Here is a 22,431-nt window from a genome sequence, read left to right as displayed (position 1 = left end):
GGATTTCCCTCTCTCTGTTTCAACCAAAGCACAAGGCTTTGCCCAGTCACGTGTATTGGAATTGTCTTTAAGGTTTCTCTTACCAAAAAAGTGGAGCTATCTGAAGCTGAAAAGAGAAGTTAGACAACTGATTTAATAGATAATCAAAGCTAGAAACATCATGAATCCTTAGTGTTTACAACTGCTTCTCATTTACAGAAAATATAATGCAGTTTTAATGTCAGAGCTGGTTCCAGTTATAGGCAGAAGGACATTTTAAAGCACTTCCAAGCAGCAGACCGCCTGGTCTTGCAATCCCAACCAAGAATTAGAGACCAGAAGTAATGTTTTAACTTAGTGAAATAATGTCTTGGTAGCTGCTGGCCTCTCTTTTTCCCTTTGTCAAGAAAAATCTCTGAAGTGAATTACATTCTCCTAAATAAGTGATCAATCTTTATTATGAGAACATTTGAATAAAGGAGTCTTGAAAGCCTGGGCAGCATTCATCTGGACTCTGAGAGGCAGTGTGGTGCTATGGTTAGTGGCGTGGACTCTGGAGACATAGACGACCTGGATTAGAATCCCCACCATGAACCAGCTGTGTGGCTTATGGCAAACTGCTGAACTTCTGTGTGCTCCATTGTTCTCACCTGTAACACATGGTTGCTGTGAGGATTAAGTGATTTTTTAATACTCAAAAGTTTCATACTGAAAAGTTTAAAAGTGAGTTTTAATACTCAAAGTGTCAAAATGGCATCAGACGTGTTGTAAGCACCACGTAAATGGTAGCTGTTTTATTATTATTTTGATTACTTTGTGTTAACTTGGGCAGAAGCTTGGCTGAGGTTTCTGTGTGTGGTCTATGCTAAAAGGACTTGCTGGGATTTGGGAAAAGTCTTTAACCTGCTCTGAGGAAAAGACACTAGCATGAATCCATGTACACACGGAAGGCTCTTGACCATTTCATTCTGGGTCTCATAAGAAATGTCGTTTTGCACACTTGAAGCCTTAGTATCTGCTTACAAAGGAATGATTGGATCTTTAAAAGCCTAGATCTACCATAAAAACAAACTGAAGGTTGTTTTGCATCAGGAAGATAATTTGAAGTTAGATCATGAGATGAGGCTGAGAACATACCTTTCAGGAGACTGATATGCTTATAACCAACCAAGAGTCACCAACAGTTCCCTTCCCAACAACTTAAATATCTAGAAAATGGAATTAGTGACCATTTCAGTGCTTCTCCAGTTTTAATATTCACCTGGGTTTCTCAGGGCTCTTGTTAAAATGCAGATTCTGATTTAGCAGAGCTGGGTGATGCCTGAGAATCTCCATTTCTAACTGGCTCCCAGGTGATGCTGATGCTGTGGTCTGGGGACCATGGTTTGTAACATGTGTGACACCCCCTGAGATCCAAGACACAGGAGTTTACTTATCAAAAGGGACAGTTTGGTTAGGTGCCTATAGAAGATATTATGGTCCAGCTCTGTGGCTTTTGGCAAATCTTTTAACCTTTCTGGACTTCAGTTCCCACAGCCACAGAAGCCATGAGGGAGTCTGTTGCAGAATGCTGGAAGCTTTTGCAAGCAGTACAACTGACCTTGTCCTAATCCCAAAGGTAGATGTGTCCCTGTTTTCCCAGTTATATGTGTCTGAGCATTTCCTCAGCTCTTGAGAAGCCATGGCCAATTTGGAGGAAGATTCTGCCAGGAGAGCATCATCTAAAGTGAAGGCTGAAAGGGGGAAAAGATAAAAATGGGATACTTTGAATAGTTTCTGTCGCTTCTGGAAGGTCAAAAATCACATGTTCATTTCATGAGAGTATGAAATTCTCCAAACTCCATTCCATCTGTATCAGGCAGCCAATCAGGAATATTTATTGCCAGTTCTCTCTGGAACGTGATTCTTTCCCCAACAAATGCCTCTTCTTGCCTCCTGCTGTTTAAAATTCTGTTGTGTCAGAAGCAAATGTTAAGGAGGCCTCAGCCCCACCAGGGTCAGAAAAAGGCGATCTGGAGCCAGGCTACTGAGTTCAAGGCCAATTCCACCACTGACTGCCTTTAGTGAAGTCATGTAAGCTTGCTGCGCCTCTGTTTTCTTATCTGTAAAATGGAGATTGTTATAATGACTCAGAGGGTCCTTGGGAGGATTAACTTGGTTAATACGGGTAAAAAACTTAAACCAATCCCTGGTGTAGAGTAAGGCCTCTAGAAGTGGTTGCTGCTTTTACTTCTTTGCAGAAGCTTTGTGTAGCATTCACGTGGCCTACAGACATAACAAGAAGCAGCTTCCTTCTGATGAGCAGACTGTATATTCATGTATTGGATAACCAGACCTTTTAAAAATTCACTTTTCAAAAGAATTTGCCAAACATCTCATGTAATTTGCTCAAATTTTGTTTACCACTGTGCCCCCAGCACCTGAAACAGTGCCTGATACATACAAGGCAATCAGTAAATACTTGCCGGGTGCAGAAGTGAAATTAAAATGTAAATGAACACTGGATTGCGAGAAACAAGGGTAAAGTAGTAAGATCGACAATGTAGGGATTAAGAATGACTGCAGTAAGCTTAATTCAAGCTAACTAAAAAAGTTGAGAGAACAATAAAAGTAGCTAAATTCTAGTTTCCAATGAAATAAACTATTTAAGGAGTTCGGAAGCAGGGAAGTAAAAACCAGATTGATTTTTTCCCCTTTAAATATGAATTTTGGGCTGTTCTGCAAGACAAAGATTGTTTCCTGCAGGTTTCTTAAATTCAAGCAGTGATAATGATCAATGAGCAGAGGTTTGGAGGTTCATGGTTCCCTTTGGGGGTCCACAGACAGGTGTTTCATTGCTTGCAGTAACATCTCTCCTTTGTGTTTCAGGGCATGGCTTGACACGGAGTTGTGATGTACTTACTGGGTTTCAGTGCATCCCTGTGGGCTCTCTGACTTCTGGGCCCCAGTTTAGCCCTGGCCGGCACTGGGAGACCTCATGTCCCTTGGGCCAAAAAACAGCCTGCTCACTAATTAGCCCATGTTATGGGCTGGCACGTGATCTGTAACCAAGCCTGTGATTGTCACCTCTGATTCGAAGAGCTGAGGGTGTCCCCAGGCTGTGGCAGTCCGCTGGTGACCACACATGCCTTTTCCTAGACCAGAACTAGAGAGAAACCGCTGCCCACCATACTACTTGCCAGCTTTTGTTTTCATCTGGGAAACTCCAAGGGCACAAAGTTATTTGCAACACTTTATCATCAATCTAGAATTTCACCAGTCTCCCCTTTACCTTAATTTGATTAAAAAATATCTAGTTTATGTACCTTTCGAGGAAATAATTTTATAGCTTGTCCAAATGTCAGTGGGTTTTGGGCGATAACACTGGGCAGTAAACTTAGAACATTTTTACATTGTTTCCATTTAGCTCTTTCAGGGGAAATGTGAATTTTTAAAAATTGGATTGGCAGTGTGAAATAGATCTTGCCGACTTCAGAGTTGGCACCAGATTCTCAGCTCGCCTCCCCCCTAGCCTTTGTGAGCTACCTTCTGTTCCCTTGGTGATGAGGGGAAAGCTGACCCCCTCCCACGGGAGGCCTCTCTTTCCCAAGCCCAGAACAACAACTTCTCAAGGCAGCATTTAAAAATCAATAAATCTTGTAAGCAGGTAGCACAGGAATTCTTCTTTTTTTCTTTGAAGTATTCCAGCAAGTTCATGACAAAGAAGACTGGCTAATCTCCCAGTAGGGGAGGTTGCAAGTGGGGTGGTGGGTTTTTGACAAAGGGATCTGGGTAACAGGGTCCAGCTGCAAACAGGGAAAACAACACTTGCTCAGAAAGGACTCCTCTCTTCCAAAGGCCTCTCTGTTAATTGCTTTTATTTCTACATCAGCAGAGCACTCTGTGATAGACTTAAAAATTGGACATTAAAAAAAAATTCCCTTTGGGTTGGAGGGAGATTAAGGATGAATCTGAGACTTTTCTCAGTATGTCTTTTTATTTTTAATTTTGAAAGATGTAAATATTTACATATTTAAAACAAGTTAAACCAGAAGGAAAAAAAACCCCAAACCTTAAAACCAAGCAGAAACAAATGAAGAACCTAAAAATTTGTGTAAAGATCTCAGACCACACAGAGAAAAATACTTATTTTAAGGGATTTTAAACACAGTTTTCTGAGTGTACAGTTTGAGTGGGGTATACTCTAAAGGCAAAAGCATAAAAAGTTTTAAGCTTCATTTTGTATTTGTATTGTTAATGTTGGCATTACAATTTTAAAATGGTCCTGTACATATTAAGAAACAAAACAAATGAGTAAGTTTGTTAACATTTTTAGGAATTAGGATTTTTCAGTATAAGAAAAATAGGTACAAATATAAAAGAGCTTATAAAAATACTGTGTTATTCAATGTTATATTACATACTAAATATTTTTTTAATGGATGGCCATTATCTCTAAGAGGCAATTTATGGAAACCTAATATAATTTGATCATTGTAGGCATTTAAGATTTTTAATGGTGCGGTTTTGTCTTACTTTCTGACAACAGTTTCCTTTTCCTCTGGGTTTTATTTCCATTGCTTTCTCTTGTATGGTCCATGTTTAATTAGATGCTATGAGGAATGGTTTTTTAAAAAGTTCTTCCTAACAAATTCACAAGCACCTAAATAAATTTAGGCTGAATTTTCATTTTCAGATTTTAAATAAATATTTTAATGAGTGAGTGTGGGGAGAGTAATGAGTGAGTGTGGGGAGAGAGGAAAGGAAATACCACACCAGGCAGAGAGCCTCCTGGTCTCCCTTTGACACAGGACAAGGGGGGAACAGAGCAGTTCAGGGAAAAGTTACTGTCAAGTGTGAAGCCCCATAGAAATTTGGAGAGAAGTTTACCATTTCCATCTGCTCGCTAGTCATCATCGAGGTCCAACCCAGGTCCCCTCTACTTTAGTGAAGCCGCCTTAGCTGCCATAGGTCTATGCAGCCATCACGTCTTCATCATTCAGGGGATTTTGGGACTGACTGTTACATTTAATTCACAGGTCCCATTTTTTTATGAGTTCTGTTCATTCAGTCATCAGACGCCTGCTGTTTGTACAGTACACAGTGCCCTGGAGCTACGATGTGAATAAGATACAGCGGGTCCTCAAATAAGGTCACTGTCTAGCTGGGGGGAGAAACAGGCCAGCATCAGAAGTCGCATGTGATACAAGAAATGCTAAAACAGCAATGTGTACAACTTCCATGGTAGTCTGGAGGACAGAGAAGTAATTTTGCTTGTGTGGATGGAGAGAGAAAAGGAAAGAAAGAAAAGCGAGAGGTCAGGGGTCCTGTCTTGTAATGGCTTATAGAAAAGACTTGGATGCTAGGGGTGCACTGGTTTTGGGGGGAATCTTGATGGGAGGCTGGATAGGCAACCAGAAGCAGCCAGATCCTGGTGTAGTTGCAACAGGGCAAGAGGAGACTATGTGAGACATTGGAAGAAAGGAAATGCAAACCCAAGACCCGGATTTTACCTGAGGTTGACCTTGGTTGTATATATATTCCTGCATCCCTCTCTCCCAGGGTTTTTCAGTAGCGTAGTTTGAGGGTAAGGTCGGGTGGGGTGCTGTGTGCAGCCCTGTCTCATCTCACATTTCACAAAGCCCTTCATTCTGTAGGACCCGCCCCATCACTGGCCCAGTAGCCCAAGCAGATGACCAGCCTTGTTGCACAGACAAGTGCCAATCTTGGTTCTGATTGAGTGTTGAGACCAGGCTCAGTTAGGTCTGTTAGTCTTGTTCAGTAAATAGGAAGACACCAGAGAACTTGTCCGGAGTTGGCAGCTGTAGTTGGCATTTCACTTGCAGTTAGGAATGTTCAAATAAACAGTGGTCAGGATCTGTTCACATCAGCTCTACGGAAGGCTGCTCTTGCCTAGGGCAGCCCATTCACCCCAGAAATACCATTCTTGGTGTGCACGAAGGGTGCCAGATGTTCTTATTCCTTTAAGATGTCCCTGCCAACCTAGTCACTTAGCAAGAACATTCCAGTGGTGTCAACAAGCTCTCTTCTGCCAATAAATGAATTATGAATAAGTGTACTTTTAAACCAAAAGTTATTTCTTGAACCATCCATACATTGTTGGCCATTACTAATGAGGGTTACAAATTAGTAAGGGATTTAGACTAAGGGCATAATGAAAGCTCTAATAAGCAAGTATCACCTTCAGTAAAGGTGAGTAGACACTTTCCCTGTCATTAGAATCATTTCTCTGGCAGTCAAGGCTTGTCCTTTTGGGATATAAGAAGTCTTTTCCCAGAACAAAGTACAGAGTATTTCTAACCACAGTGAAGGAAAACAGGACAGCTTCAGAGGTTCTTGCCTATTGCATTAAAAACTGAGTTCTTGTGGATCTAAATGAAGTGGATATTGGTATTTTAAAAACTGGTACTGGCATATATAAAGCTACACCATTGAGAGCTACAAATACCATACTTTATTTTGACCAAAGCACAAATCCTTGGGATCATGTGGCTTTTGAACAGTTTGAGCAAAGTCACACTAAAATGTGATGAGTAAATTCGGTGTCAGGTAGAATTCTGATTACTTGAAGCTTCATCAAGAATTCTGTGGTCAGGTATAGGTACTCCAAGAGAAATAAGAATTAAAAGTGTTCAGCTTTAATGGGCTCTAAATCATGGATGGGGATGACTCTGTAAAAGAGGAGCATGTGTGGTCTTCAAGCCAGAGGGAATCCTCTTCATCATTCATTGCAGACCATGGGCTATTGCACATACTCTTAATAAAACAAGATAAGGAAACGGTCAGATCCCACCATTCCTGGAAGGACTCCTGTACTGGTCATTGGGAGATTAGGAGCGTTTTTCAGGAAGGTATTTATGCCACCATAGTTCAGTGTGGTACTGAGGGCCATCTTTGTGTAAGACCCTGTGAAGATGTGAGGGAAAAGAGGAAAGATATCAGGGAGCTGGAAGGGCACAGGGGAAGGACAGACATATTCACTGCTAGCATGAGTATACTCTGCTGGGTCACCAGGCTAGTACACATGACGGGTTTAGGGGAAGGCAGAACAGACAGGAGACTCGGCCCAGTCTGGAAGGGACAGAAACAGCAGGCCTGAATCTCGGAGCCAACTGGCCTGGCAAAGAAGGATGGAAAGAATCTAGATAGTACGAAGGAGATAGCGGGAGTGAAAGTAATGCTGTTCACACCTGTCAGATAGTGGGAGTGAAAGTAATGCTGTTCACACGTGTCAGTGGCCAGTGGAATAACAATGCTTTGAGGAGGCCTTCAAAACGTATGCCCATTGTTTTACGCATGAAAATGGTTAATCGTTTTTATCATGTGAAGCTTTTCTTGTAACGTGGTAATTTCTCTCTCTCTTTTTAACTTGTCAATGTCATTCTCTAATGTCTTTAACTATGAATGTATCAAAGATGTTTCACCTGGCATAATTGCTCTTCTGCCTGCTCTGCCTTTTCTCTCCCTCTCTGCATGATCAAAACCAAAACAGTGTAAAATTTCAAAGATACAGTACATTCACATCACTGTCTGTAGGAGCCATCCACGTGGAGACTGGAGGGGTTCCATTTGAAACACAGCATGGATTGAGTAAGCTCCAGGTTCAATAAAGAATAAAATAATGTTAATTTCCTTCTTTTTCATAAAACTGTAAGCCCCTCATGAAGCCCCCTTGCTCTCTTTGCTTCCATGTAGATGATTATTTTTTAACATTATGGAAGGAAACCATGATGGCCCCAAATTTTCTTTCCTGGTCCGACTATGAATAGCAATTGGAAAAATTTAAATGCTTCATTTGGAAGGAAACCATTTTGAAACCCAGAACAAGGCCCTTCTTTCCCACCACCTTCAGACCCCTGCCTCTGGCCAGTTTTCCTCACATGCCTGGCTGTGGCTGCTCAGCTTGTCAGGAGTCAGTACCCATCTACATCTTTGTCTGCCTTGGAGACTTTGAGTGTCTCTGAGTAACTGTGGGCACTTGGCTGGTGGATTTTCCCTGCATCAGGTAGTGATTTAAGGCCATATGTTACTGATTAGTCCAAAAGAAGTTTTGAGTGAGAGTTCCTGGTGACTGTGATTAAATGTTTTCATAGGTTTTAACTGACAAGAGTCCGTCAACCAGACAAAAGCAGCAGAGAGGACTTAGAATTGGGCAGAAGTAAGATGTAGGGAGTTGAGGTGCAGGAGAAGACCAGAAGATCAACCTCCTTCCCATCCCAAGCTCGGAATGAATTGCAAGGTAGACTCGGAGAAGTCGGCTGGGTGGAGGTCCAAATAGCATCTTTGTGCGTGTGTGTGTGCTCAGTCGCTTCAGTCGTGTCCAGTTTTTTGCGACCCCATGGACTGTAGCCTGCCAGGCTCCACTGTCCATGGGATTCTCCAGGCAAAAATACTGAAGTGGGTTGCCATGCCCTCCTCCACGGAATCTTTCTGACCCAGGGATTGAACCTGGATCTCCTGCATTGCAGGCGGATTCTTTACCACTGAACCACCAGGGAAACCCAATACCATCTTTATTACTGGAGAAGAGCAAGTGACCTGTGTCTGAGACCTTGGGGGCTTCCTACTACTTCCCTACCTTGTTATATGTGTCTAGGCAGAGCTGGACAATCATAGACATCCTTTTCAGAGGCAGACTTATTATCTCATGGCAGAAGGAGAGAGAGAGGAAAGAAAAAAGGAAAAGCCCAGAAGGGTGTGAGCTGAGCATGTGTACTTCCTCAAGTTACCCTCATCAAGAGGGTACCATCCTTCCCCCTCCCCTCCACCCCCACGGATGAGTAAGGAGGGCAAAGAGCAGCTGGCAGTTGCCTCCTGGGGACATCAGGGAAGGGTCTGGAGGCTCCCACCACATTCCCCAGTGTTTCATTCTGTTAGCCTATTGGATTTTACACTTAGCAATGAGTGCCCCCCTCAGGGAAGGAGAGGAGAAATTTATCAGCCTGGACCTCCTCCCACCAAAACGAACTTCTGCGTCTGGGATAAGCTGGGCTAACCAGAAAATTTTGAAATGGGCGCAGAGAGTCTTTCTTAACATCAAGGTATATCACATATTCTAGGCTGCACATTGACTCCCTATCTTATTTCCCTGTTGAAAATATATGCAGCCAGGTTGAGTGGTGTATAAGAAGCCCGAGTGACAGCATAAGAAATATCTAGATGTTAAAATGTCCCAAATTTGAACAGATCCCATCATCAAATCTCTAAGAAGAAAGTCAGATTCTGATCTAAAACTCCTTGCCTTTATAAGCCAAATCAAAAGAAATTATAATTAAAAATTCCATTCTAAATAAAATCCCAAAGGCCTTTCACCCAATTTAAATTCTGCTCTGCTTCAGTAGAACATGGATTTTCTTTTTCTTTATAAGCACAGTAGCCCGGGTTGCCCTCCTGGACTTGATGTGGCTCCATCAGGACTGCTAAACTTAAATTCATTCTGTCCAGTGCTCATTTGTTTTAAAAAATGTCCCTGAAACAATAGGACGTACATTTACTGTAACACCAGGCCTGGTTCCATGAGACCTTGTTGCACAAGCAGATCTCCAAGCTCTAGAGCAGTGACATCTGCAGAAAACGGATGTATGTGATCAGGCCAGAGCATCAGCATAGTTGGGAGAATGAAGCCATGTATCCATAGTCTTCCATTCTCCGAGGTGAGACATTTGTGCCTTCTTGAGAAGTCAGATGCTTGTGTTGGTGGCAACTCTGGACAGCAGCTCTTAAGAACATCCTCCAGCCAACTGTTGAAGTCAGAGAAGAATATGAAAAGGTAATCCTCTAACCAATGCATAGAAAAATGTCTTTTCTAATAATCTACCACTTTACACTCTATAAGTTGATAAAAATCAAGTGCTGACAAGGATAGGAAGAAACAGAAACTCATGTATGGTAGGCGAGTGTGACTATTCCTTGTGGAAGAATGTTAATAATTTGACTGAGAGCCACTGGGGTGATGGGGTTGGACCAGGGAATGATGGAGCAAAAATACAAAATAAGAGGGGTTTTCATGGCTTTGTGTGATCAGGTGCCGTGACCACTTGCATTACGTGTGCCCACAGTGCGGGTGTGGGGGTGCGTGTGATGGGGAGAGAGAGAAGGAGAGATGGATTGATTTGTGTCCAGCAACAGCTTTCAACTTGTTTAGTGTAGGTGATCTCCTGTGTGGGCGATTTAGGGATTCTAGGATGTCCTCACTCATGCCAAAACATCTCGGCTACATTATCCAGACTGTACCATTATCGAGCCAATCCTTTGACAGTATAATAGATTGAAAAGAGCATGGACTGTGGGGTCAAGCAAACCTGGGTCTGCCTTTTAGTTCCATTGTTTGATCCCCTGTGATCTTAGGAAAATTTGCTTTTGCACCTTCATTTCCTTCTCTGCCAAATAGGGACATTAAGATGTAGTCGTTGAATTATTTGCATGGTATATAATGTGCCTAACCACAGAAAGAGTAATTCATAAATATTCGTTCCCCTTTCCCTTATCTGTCTCACTTTCTGTTCTCACATTCCCTTTTTATCATTAGGCTTTTTGGACAGCAAATCTCTAGACCTTCTTGGGATGAGAAATGAAAATGGCTGACATCTTTTTCAGGCTTAAAAAGTACTATATTCAAAGTCAGAGTTGTCCAATAAAAATATAATGGAAGCCACATGTCATTTAAAATTTTCAGTAGATGCACTCAAAAAGGAAAAATAAGCAGCTGAAGTTAATTTTGGCAATATACTTTAGTCCGTTACCTAAAATATTGTCCTTTCAATATACTGCTAAGTCACTTCAGTCGTGTCCGACTCCGTGCGACCCCACAGACGGCAGCTCACCAGGCTCCCCGGTCCCTGGGATTCTCCAGGCAAGAACACTGGAGTGGCTTGCCATTTCCTTCTCCAATGCATGAAAGTGAAAAGGGAAAGTGAAGTCGCTCAGTTGTATCCGATTCTTAGCGACCCCATGGACTGCAGCCTACCAGGCTTCTCCATCCATGGCATTTTCCAGGCAAGAGTACTGGAGTGGGGTGCCATTGCCTTCTCCGTGTCCTTTCAATATATAACTAATATAAAATTATAATGAGATTTCTGTTGTGCTAACTCTTTGAAATCCCAGTTTGTCTTTTTTTTTTTTTTTTTTAACACAGCACATCTTGATTCACGCTCACCACATTTCTTGTGCTCAGTAGCCACATGTGGGTGGTGGCAACAGTGTTGCTCAGTGAGGCTCTGAGTGTTTTACATGTATTAGTTATTTTTCCTCCTGATTTTACCTGGGTTCTCTGGAAAACAGAGCCTAGGCAGGTCTCATGTGCAGACCCAGGGCGGTGGGAGTGAGGGAGACAGGAAGCAAAACAGATGCTTGGTGACACAGGAGGCCTGTTCAGAAAACTGTAGCTCAGAACTTTCTAATGAAGGAAGAAAGAGGAAGAATTGTTCCATCATCTTACATCTGTCATCCCTCTTTGGCCAAAGTCTGCCCCAGGGATGCTAATTCCCTGCCCTTCCAGACTGTCCCCAGGCCCTTCCACACACCCCATCCAGCAGCTTGGATCTTCATTCCAGTCTAGGTGTGGAGGTCTGTCAGGCCAGACTCTGTAGCTACTGTAGTTCCCACCCCTGTGGGGGCGATGGAAGCCATTCAGAACTTGACAGTCAACCAGGAGGGGCTGAGGTAGCTGGAGGTGTCAACACTGGCAGCAGCCATGGCACCCAGGGGCATCTCCGTAAGTGGCCAAGGCCTCAGAAGCCAGTGAAGCTGAGGGACTCTGAGGAGAGACATAAAATGTGTCCAGTCAAATTCTCATAACAGCCTGATGAGAGAAGGACCCAGGGCATCATGAGATGGTCAACTCACCCAGGGTTATGCATCTAGGGAGTGACAGAACTGGCCTTCTAATTGGATGTCTGGCTCCCAACCTTGTGCTCCTAACCACAGACTTACATAGATCCTTAGCAATTCAGCACAACCCAACAGAAATCAGATTTTCTCCTGAGAGTGGGTTTCTTTTCCATGGGAACTTTCAAGACAGAGAGTGCGTAAGAGGAGAGATGGATGTTAAAGAGGGAATTCTTGACTCATCCCTCATCTTGCTAAGGAGCTAACCACTTCCTCCTCACCCAGGAATTATGAACAGTCCCCTGCCCTGGATGGGGATAAGTACTGACCCCTTCCCTAGGTCTCTGGCCCTTCAGCAGCCTTGTCAACTCTTCAGGTTCTCAGAACTATTGCTGAATAGTAGGGAACTTCCTCTTTCCTTGTTTCTGGGTAGATGGGAGGCCCTATTTGATACTTTGGAGCCTTTGAAGACTTTCTTCATTCAGATGGGTTGGTGTAGTAAGTTTGGGGGTTGATCAAGGAAGAGACATGTTCCTGAGAGGTTATTGTGAGGTATTAAGATGTGAATGAAGTTCTTAGTGCAGCATGAGTCTAGAATTCCTGACAATATGCGATGCTTTTCAGAACCAGGCAAGACCTACTCTTCCTGTGGTTTCTGGCACTTGGGTTTGAGTCATAATGTCTGGCAGCAATAGATATGATAGAGCAGCTGTCCACCTCCGTCACATTGTAGATGAGGATGCAGTAACTTAACTGGGCAAAAGTCATACGGCTCCATGTGGAAGGAACCTAGACCCAAACTCAGGTCTGCCCCATTTTTTTTGCACAGTAGGTCTGCCTTTATCATACCCTTCAGCCATTATACATAAACTTGCTGAGTGTCTCTCTCTCCAGTTTGGGAATGCCTCAGCTCATTTTCATGGAGGAAAGCTTCAGAATGAGCCTCCATCTTCTATGTTCACCAGAAGGGTATCTTCAGGCACTTGTCTTCAGACACTGCGATTATGTCAGAACATCTTGCAAGCGATTATGTGGGAGAAGCGCTGTGCCATAGTTAATTCCCCCTTAGACCTACAGTCAAAGCTTCATGTCCACAATGTGGTCTGTCTCCAGAGCTCTATGAGATTGTATGTTTGCCAGATAGTTTCCCATGTCGATGTACTTTCTCAGAAGAACTCTTAAAGCCTCTTAGTAAATACCAAGCGTAACTAATAGAGACTAAAAGCATTATAAAGCTCTGTCAGGGATATTCTAGCATTGATTAATAGATTTGCTGACTTAGCCTTGAAAAACATTACCCATGGATGGGAGATAAGCAATAGGAAGTTTCCCTGTTGGCATATTTAGGGGCCATTTGTGATTTTATTGTTCTGTAGCCTTTGTAGGATTATGGATGGATTATTCATCTAAGAGATGGGCATTTGTTCTTTCTCTGTTTTTTATTTTCCAAAAAATTTTAGAATGTCTGTAACCCAATTTTGTGCAAAGATGCTGACTCAAAGAGTGAAGAAATCAAAGACTGCTTTCACAATGAACATGTCTCTGATTAAATTTTGGGACCTTGAGTCCTGTCAGCATCTTTGTTTCCTTCCTCTTTAGCTCTTCTCTCCTCATGACCCCTCTCCCAAACACAAGGTAAGAAGGGGAGGGACTCGACTGTTCCTACTGATGAAAATGCTTCTTGAAAAAGGATGCTCTTGAGACTAGACTGTAGAATAACTTGGCTATATCTACAAAGGCTGCTCAGCTGGACAGCTTGATGGTCGAGATTTTCTGTAATCCTGTATTATTGATAAAAGTTAAAAATGTGGTTTGACCCTCTCTAACTATCACCCTATACAGAGTCATTGGCATTTTGCCCACGAGTTCCTTGTCTTCTCTTTGGGTAACACTTCATGTATATGTCAAAATGTAATTAAGGGTTTTAATGCTCCCCACAATACCTTTGGCACTAAGGATAGGAACTAATCTCTCCCACTCCTTATCAGAATTCTTTAAAATAATGAAGAATTCTGAAATCAGAGTGCTTTGGATTGGAGACAGAAGACTTACCCTTTGGTTGAAGAGCATCAGCCAGTTCTCAACAACAAGAGTTGGAATTTGGCTTTAAAGAATGGGTGAATCTACTTTTCATTTCCTCAAAGCATGCTATCTCCTGATGAAAGAGGAAGGCATGGTTCTCCCACAGGGGCCGTGGATCTGGCAGTGAGTTTCTTGAGTTGTATGGAGGTGTAAGTGGTGGAGAGAACAGATCTGTGCTGGTGGGTTTCCTCCCTAGTGCAAAGCCCTGTGAGAGCAGGAGTGTCGTGACAGGAAGATGAGATGGGGAAGCCCCATGGGTGATGGGCTAGATGATGCCCAGAACTCCTGTGGAGTAGATCATCCTCTCTTAGTTGAAGCCTCTGAGCTAGTCCACCAATAAAGTTTTTTCCACTGAGGCTCTTTTTTTTGGTGACTGGCAGGAAGAGAACCTGCCTGAAACAGACCAAGTGTATGTGCAAACTTCGTGATAAAGAAGATGGTCATCTGTTGGGGAAAAGAGAAGAATAAGTCAGCGGGGACAACTGATTAAGCATTCATAGAAAGAAACCAGGTTGGCTTCTGATCTCACACCTCACAGGAAAATAAATGTGACATAGATCAAAGAATTAAATACTTAAAAAATTTTGAACTGGAAAGATAAAGGCAAACATTTCAAGTGACCTTTGCATGGGGAAAGACTTTCTGAGTTTAAAAGCATTGCAAGGAAAAGATTGGTAGAGCTGACCCATGTCAGAAATGCCATAAAAAAGCCAAAAACAAACTGGGTGACTTTTACAACTAACAGTATTAAGGGTAAATAGCCTTCATTTATTTTTTAAAAAACTGTCTCAGATAAATTGATAAGAGAAGCAACAAACTCCCTTGACCCCACGCCCTGCAACTCTATTTTTTCAGGGATTTCCAGGTTTTTTTCCCTTTTCTTTTTATTTTCCAGCAATTAATCCTTCCCTTCTATTTTTGAAGAAGAATGTATTGGGGAAAAAATTAAAATGCGTAACAATAGGGAATTTGTTGGAATGAGTTAACTTTCTAACAATAGGAGATTAGATGAATGGGGGAAAAAGCCAATATTTAGAGCACATAATGAGTTAGAAAACTGCCCTGTGGTATAGTGTAATTACAGAGACCAGGAAAACCAACAACTAGCAGTAGACAAGGGTGAAGTTGCTCAGTCGTGGCCGACTCTGCGATCCCATGGACCATCGCCTACAATGGACATAGGCTCCTCCGTCCATGGAATTTTCTAGATGAGTACTGGAGTGGGTTGCCATTTCCTTCTCCAGAGGATCTTCCCAACCCAGGGATCGAACCCAGTTCTCCCACATTGCAGGCAGACACTTTATCGTCTGAGCCACCAGGGAAGCAGTAGACAAGTTTGGGGAAATTGCTATTCAGTCACATTACCGTGTTGACCGCCTCACTTTTGGCCACATTGCATTTGGCCATAAACTTGTAGATATATCAAGAGCCGTATTGAAATGTCTAGACCTTTAGACCCACAATTTCACTGAGAAAGGCCAAAAATAGAAATGTGGTCAAAAATTTACGTGCAAAGGTATCCATCAAAAGTTAGCCATGATGCCAAAAAAACAAATGCTGAACATTAGGGTGATGATCCAACATGAGAGTGAGGGTCCAGGAATAGGTATATACACTGCTTCTTTCTTTTATAAAATACTGAAAATTTGCACGTGTTACCCTAGAGTAATTTGCCTAAGCAGCATCTAGTAAGATCGAGAATTCAAGTGCTTTTCCTAAAAAAAAAATCACTCCATCATCAAAGGTTTGAAAATAGTTCTCAAAAAGATGTGAAAACACTTATTGCAGCTCTGACATGTGACAAACTGCTGCCCCTTGGCTTTAGGGAAGGCCAGCATGGCAGTAGAATGAGTAGCATGCAGGGATAGATGGGAGGTAGTTATTTGTGGAAGGAGCAGCGGCAACATGAACGATATTTCATCTTCTTTTCATCTCATCTTCATTTCATTTCATCTCATTTCATCTCACTTATACAGAGCAAGCAACATAGCAGGCACCTTTCTTTTCCTTGGGAAGACATACTAAGCCACATGGCTTCCATGTGGAAGTAATTTCATCTCCTAATTAAGATCACATTTATGAATAAAAGCGGAGGAAGGAAACCAGCTTAACACGGGTATCATACCGAAAGCCAGGGGAAGCGGGAGGTCTTTGAAGGCTGGAAAATGAAGGTTGTTGAGTTTCTGAAGGAAGTGGTTTTGTAGAGCGTGCTTTGTCTTGGTGGTTTTGTGGTCATTATTGGAGTGGTGTCTTAGGCTCGTTTAGGGTTTAATTCCGACGTATTTATAGAGAAAGAGAGACAAGGCTGGTCTGGATTTGGTAGCACCCCTGTTGTTAGTGGTTAGCCAGAATTTACCCTTAACATCTCATAAAGAGTTCTGTTACTTCACTTCTAGAAGCTTTGCCTTCATGATATTTGAACTGTAAGACTTTAAGCTATTGGGCTTTTAAAATACAGATGGAAGCCTTTAAAGATAAGTTTCCCAAATGCTTTAAAGACAATTAAATAATGAAAAGAAAGGCGAAAGAGGAACCGTGTGGGATTTTAGTACCTGTGCAGGCAGTGTTAATCAGGACCAAAAGAGAGCAAAAGGACGACGACAATAATTCTCTGATGGAATTTAGGTGCGTTAGTTTGGTTCATGCTGAAACAGATATATGGAGAAATGTTTTATTTTAGGTTGCCTTGAACCAGTTTATTTTAATCCTAATGAAATAGATAGATTGAGAGCAAAAAAAAAAAAAAAAGAATGATTTGTGTAACTAAATTTTCATTCTATTTTGAGGATCTATTAATAGTTTAATACTGCATTTGAAAATAAACAAAACAGAACACAAGAGTATGCTGAATGGCAATATTTCTTTGTGGTTGCAAATCAGCAGTGTGTGTGATGGAAAAATTAAGTCCAGATGTGCTCAAAGTGTATTGGAGGCTGGTGTTACCATCCTTGAGTTAAATGAAGAGAAATTGTATTTGGTATTTCAACAGAGCTACCATTGAAGATCAAAATTTTAAAAAGCAAAACCTAGCTGCTTTTCAAAAACTCTGTGTGTGTGTGTGTATATTCATATATATATATATACATATACATATATGCATACACAGATTCATAGGAACAGCTTTCAAATTGAGTTTTATCTCAGTATGGATTAATTTAAATAGAATAGGGTACATACAGGTTTTGGGTAGTTGATTATTCAAGATGTGTTATGTTGAAACTGTCAATGATCTGATTTTCAGTACAGAGAGACTAGAATCAGAATCCTGTTTTAAGCTGTAGATGTTGTTAAAAAAAAGAAAAACCTTCAAAATGAATTTAAAACTTCCCTGTAGCCCTTTTCATACTGTGAGGTTGTAGGATATATTTGTGGCTTTTCTAATGGCTCTCATTGGTTGTTTTTTGTAAGTTTGTAAATTAATACATAAGTACAGAATTCTGTGTCTTATGTGTGCATACGCATATCTGTGTCCTTGCAGTATTAGAGAGAGAGGGGCTACTATTTGGAGAGGCAGTATGGATTAGGTTGAGAAGCTAGAGGCAGGAAGAAGAGAAGAGCTAACCAGGAGGGCAAAGTTGATGGCTGGGGTTCGGGGCAAGAACAGCACGAGTTAACCAGTGGCATCCACATAGTCCCCACAGCCTGAGTGGCTCTCCCTCGCCCCAGCTACCTTCTCACTTCTCTACAGCTCTAGTCTGAGAAATCAGAACAGAATTTAAAAAATTAAAAAGTGGGGGAAAAAACATTAACTTTCTGATTCAGAATTTCAGAACCAGAAATACATTTCAACATCAGTGAAGTCTCATCAGATTTTCAGATGGAGTGAACTAAGCCCAGAAGAAGATAAAGGCGTTGCTAGTCACCAGGAAAAGCAATACCAGCATCAAAGCCTCATGGATGACTTCTATGCATACATTTTGGGAGACTTCTAGTAAAAGTTAAGCCAAGAGCCTCTTTGTGATTCGCGTCTTTGCTGTTGCCAGGGATACTGCCTTGGCCAGGAGGCAGAGATCAGAAAAGATGCTTGAACCAAACAGATTCTTTTTTCTGAAAGAGAGTAAAATATTGCCTTGGAAGAGGAGTCATCTGATACTAAGTGAAGTTTTCCCTTGATCTTTTTAGGAGTAATTTTAGAAGTTTTCATTAGGCAAAACCAGATCCTTTCCAGATGGTGCCTCACACACCTCATGATGCTAGAGGATCAGATCTGTGTCCCGCGGGTGCTGCCCTTGTTTCACGTGTGCTCCAAGCTCCTCAGATTGATTGGGAATCTTTGGCCTCAGGTCACCCTTGATGTCACAGGTCTTTCTTCTTTCATTTATGTTCCCACAGGGGAATTGGCCTTTCCAGTCTTTGAAGCTGTATGGATGCAGCTTGACCTCCTAAGCCACGTAAAAGCACCTACCAGACCACTTGAAGCCCAAAGCTTCAATTCATGGGACTTTTCAGGGAATAATCTTCTAGCATTATTTACAATTCTCTATTCCAAAACTTAATGACCGGACATATACTTGGGCCATACCTAATCACCTGTCTTGAAGAGAGGCATTTTGCTACATGTTGGTAAAGATATTGATGAATATACTATGTATACTATAAATAAATTTATTATTATACATGAGATTTTTCATAATGAAACATCATTTGGTAAGTTTTATTGAACACCTACTATGTGACAGGCCCTGTGCATTGGCTCCAGGTGAAAAGGGCAGATACATGGCCATGTCCTCGTGCAGTTGACATAGTGCAAAATGATGCCCTTATTAAGGATGGTAAAGGGCTCCGGATTCTATCTTGTGGTCTATTTACACATCTGTGTTTCTATTGAGTGTAAGTATTTGTTAAAAAATACAGCACATACACAGAAAAGTACACAAATCATGTGTACGACTCAGACGATTTTCACCGAGTGAACTCATCCATGAAACCAAGAGACCAAATACTGCCAGGCTCCAGAAGCCCCCGTTTAAACCTCATTCAGTTACTACCCATCCCAGGGTAACCACTTTTCTGATTTCTGATACCATAGACTAGTTTTCCCTTGTTTTGAACTTTATAGAAATGGAAGCATATGATTTATATATTTATTTATTTGGCTGTGCCGTGTCTTAGTTGCTATATGTGGGATCTTTAGTTGCAGGATGTGGGCTCTCGTTCCCCAACCTGGGACCCAACCCGGGCTCCCTGCATGGGGAGCTGGAGTCTTAGCCACTGGACTGCAAGGGAAGTCCCCAGAAGCATATGTTATATGGTCTGTATCTGTTTTGTTTGTTCAGTACTGTGTTTGCAAGATCCATCTGAGTTGTTGCATGTAGTTGGGTTCATTCATTCTCCTTGCTGTGTCATAGTCTCTTGTATATTGCAATTTACGTATCTTTTCTCTCATTAAAGACATTGGGAATATTTCCAGCTTAGGCTATCACCAACATTGTCAGTATCAAGATTTGAGTACCTGTCTTTCAGTGAACATTTCTGTTGGGGATACACCTGTTGAGTTGGAATGCTGTGATTATTTATACATCCATGTGTAGTACATACTGCCAAGCAGTTTTCTCAAGTGTTTATATCAAGTAATAGTCCTACCAGCAATGTATAAAAGTTCCATTTACTCCACATCCTTGCCAAATTTGGCATTATGTACTTTTTCATCTTTGTGTGTTTTTTAACTTAAAAAAAATAACAGAACCACTGGGACTTTGTGACAAACAATGAAACATCATAAAGTTTATGGCAACAGTGATAATCCCTTGGATTTGGGGCTGTGTCAGTGATTCAGAATGGCAGTATATTGAATTACAAACTGCTGAACTGTTGATGGAATCAAAGCCACTGTTTGCAATGAGAAATCCTGCAAAGGTTGGCCTTTCTTACATTTTGAGTTGTGGCTTTTTTAGACCAGCAATGTTGGACCACCTTTTAATGCAAGAGAGCCAAATTAGAATAAATATTTACAGGCTGTGCTCTTTGAATTTCAAAATGGACATAGCTTTACTGAGACCTGGAAAAGAAACGTAACATTTGATATGCATTAGCCTACCTATATTCAGGAGAAGACAAGAAGTGAGAAGGTTGGAGAAGCTGTCGGCCATTGAACTATTAACATCAGATCATATTTGAGAAATGGCTGTAGGGAGACAGCTGTCATGCTAGAATAGCTTGTCAACAATATTGTCAAGTTAGGAGGGTGAACTTTTAGACTGAGACCCTCAGGAGGTGGGTATATTGGTAGCCCATCATACCCACTTTAATAGCATCTCCCAAGAAGGAGTTGTAAATATAATGGATCCAGGCCCTAGGCCCATGACAGTAGGGACCAGCTCAGGTAAAGATGAACCTTATTCTTGGAAAGATGCTGATGATTTCCTTTTTCTTTTTAGTCCAAGATTTACACTTACACACCAACCTTATATTTGGACTTTAAATTGGACCAAGGAGAGAAGCATGTGCAATCTATTCCTAAAGGTATGATGGATTCTGGGGTTTAGTTATCATTTCAGGGTGAAAAAACCATAAGGGCCACTTTCTCTGGAATGGGTTTGTTTCTGAACCTCAACACAAAGTTCTATGAACCTGTGTATGTTTAATTACGTTTAAATGAACGAAGAGTGCTTGAGCTTTTCAAGTTAAGAAAATCAGGAGGAATTCATAGAATGTTAGGGCCAATCCACTGGGGCCACCCCTCATTTCGCTGGTGTGAACACTGAGGGCCAACAGATTCATTACTTGCTCAAGGCCATGTAAGGACTTGCTGGACACGGCAGGACGTTTACCCAGGTCTCTTGACTTCCCAGCCACTTTTGACTCAATTCCTGGAGGCAATCCAACCTGTGTTACTTATGAACAAGTGCATTCTTGATTGAGATACAGCTTTTGCTATGGAGGATTTACTTATAAGTCACCATTTAAATCCAAAGAACAATTAGAAAACTCCCAAGTATTTAAAGCCAGTTTTATTTTTTAAAGGGGCCACCCCTGAAGTCATTAGGTACAGTATTAACCTTGGACCCATTGTTCTCTTTTTTGTTTTTTTCCATTCTGGCTACTTTTAAGTTCAGAAAGGTTTTTTACATGAATGCAATTAAACATGTGCCTACCTTCATACTTACTTTTTATATCAGTAAGTGTGACAGCACATGTGCTTTAAGTTTTAATGCTGTGGGTTTTTTCTTTTATTTTTTGAGTTTTCTTCCCTCACAACCCTTTCCCCCTCCTCTCATCTACCCATAGCAGTATTATCTCTGTATCCTAGATTGGGAGTAGTTCAGAGATAATCCTTGAATAAGATCTTGCAGTATTTTTCTCAACACTTACTTCTGTACACATATATGTACATGTATGTGTATACAATGGAGAAGGCAATGGCACCCCACTCCAGTACTCTTGCCTGGAAAATCCCATGGACGGAGGAGCCTGGAAGGCTGCAGTCTATGGGGTCGCTGAGAGTTGGACACGACTGAACGACTTCACTTTCACCTTTCACTTTCCTGCATTGGAGAAGGAAATGGCAACCCACTCCAGTGTTCTTGCCTGGAGAATCCCAGGGACCAGGGAGCCTGGTAGGCTTCCGTCTATGGGGTCGCACAGAGTCGGACATGACTGAAGCGACTTAGCAGCAGCAGCAGCAGCAAATGTATACAAGTATAGGGTTTTGTCCTTGTTTTACTGAAATGAAATCATAAATAAATTTTTGCATCTTGCTTTTGTGACCGAACCTCATGGAAATTCCTCAGGATCTGCTCCTTTGGCTTTGAACCCATTCTATGCCGTGGGTTGACTACAATGCATTTAGCTCTTCCCTCTTAGCAGGTGCTCCCCTTGTTTCTAGTGCTTGGCTACTGCACACTGATCTGCAGTGAACATCCTTGTAGCCATGTACTTCCTGAGGGGGGTTGTTTTGTTACAGTAGGTTTCCAGGGATGATCACAAGGCCTATGCATGTTTAATTTTAAAAGTCTGGCAGATTGCAACCCAGAAAGGCAGTCCTGTGTTCCAACAGCAGTATATGAGAAGCAGTTTCTCCATGACCCTACCAATACTTAATGTGTGTGAAAGTGAAGTGAAAGTGTTAGTTGCTCAGTCACGTCCGACTCTTTGTGACCCCATAGACTGTAGCCCACCAGGCTCCTCCGTCCAGGATTATCCAGGTAAGAATACTAGAGTGGGTTGCCATTTCCTCCTCTAGGGGATCTTCCAGACCCAGAAATCAAACCTGGGTTTTCTGCATTGCAAGTGTATTGTTTATCATCTGAGCCACCAAGGAAGCCCTCATGGTTCATGTTAATTTTGACTTTGTACTTCACCACTACTCTATATATTGCCTCATAAAAGAATATGTATCTGTCAGTTTACAAAGCCATATCTCTAGATTATTTTGTCATTATGGATTTTAAACAGAGTTGTTTCAAAGATGTTTTGGGACACATACAGGAACAAGTAGCTTAGAAATGCATGTTTACCATTGGGTCACTGTAAACTCACTTTAAACGAGTCTGTTACAAACCTAGTTAGGACGCAGACAAACGTGTCTTTTGCAGTACGTCACTT

The 22,431-nt window shown here is 41.7% G+C and overlaps 1 protein-coding gene across 3 annotated transcripts in view; it reads left to right on the top strand.

Moving 5' to 3' along the window:
• PIR (pirin) overlaps window positions 1-22,431 on the top strand; it is a 99,456-nt gene that overhangs the window by 42,433 nt on the left and 34,592 nt on the right. For all 3 annotated transcript variants that reach the window (XM_070365767.1, XM_070365768.1, XM_005903113.2), the window contains one exon: window positions 20,265-20,349. In XM_070365767.1, coding sequence (XP_070221868.1) covers window positions 20,265-20,349 — 85 coding nt within the window. The remainder of the gene's footprint in view (window positions 1-20,264; window positions 20,350-22,431) is intronic.

This window comes from Bos mutus, chromosome X (assembly GCF_027580195.1).
Source record: "Bos mutus isolate GX-2022 chromosome X, NWIPB_WYAK_1.1, whole genome shotgun sequence".
Taxonomy (NCBI): domain Eukaryota; kingdom Metazoa; phylum Chordata; class Mammalia; order Artiodactyla; family Bovidae; genus Bos; species Bos mutus.
The sequence above is the reverse complement of the archived record's forward strand: the minus strand, read 5'-3'. Positions and strand labels throughout refer to the sequence as shown.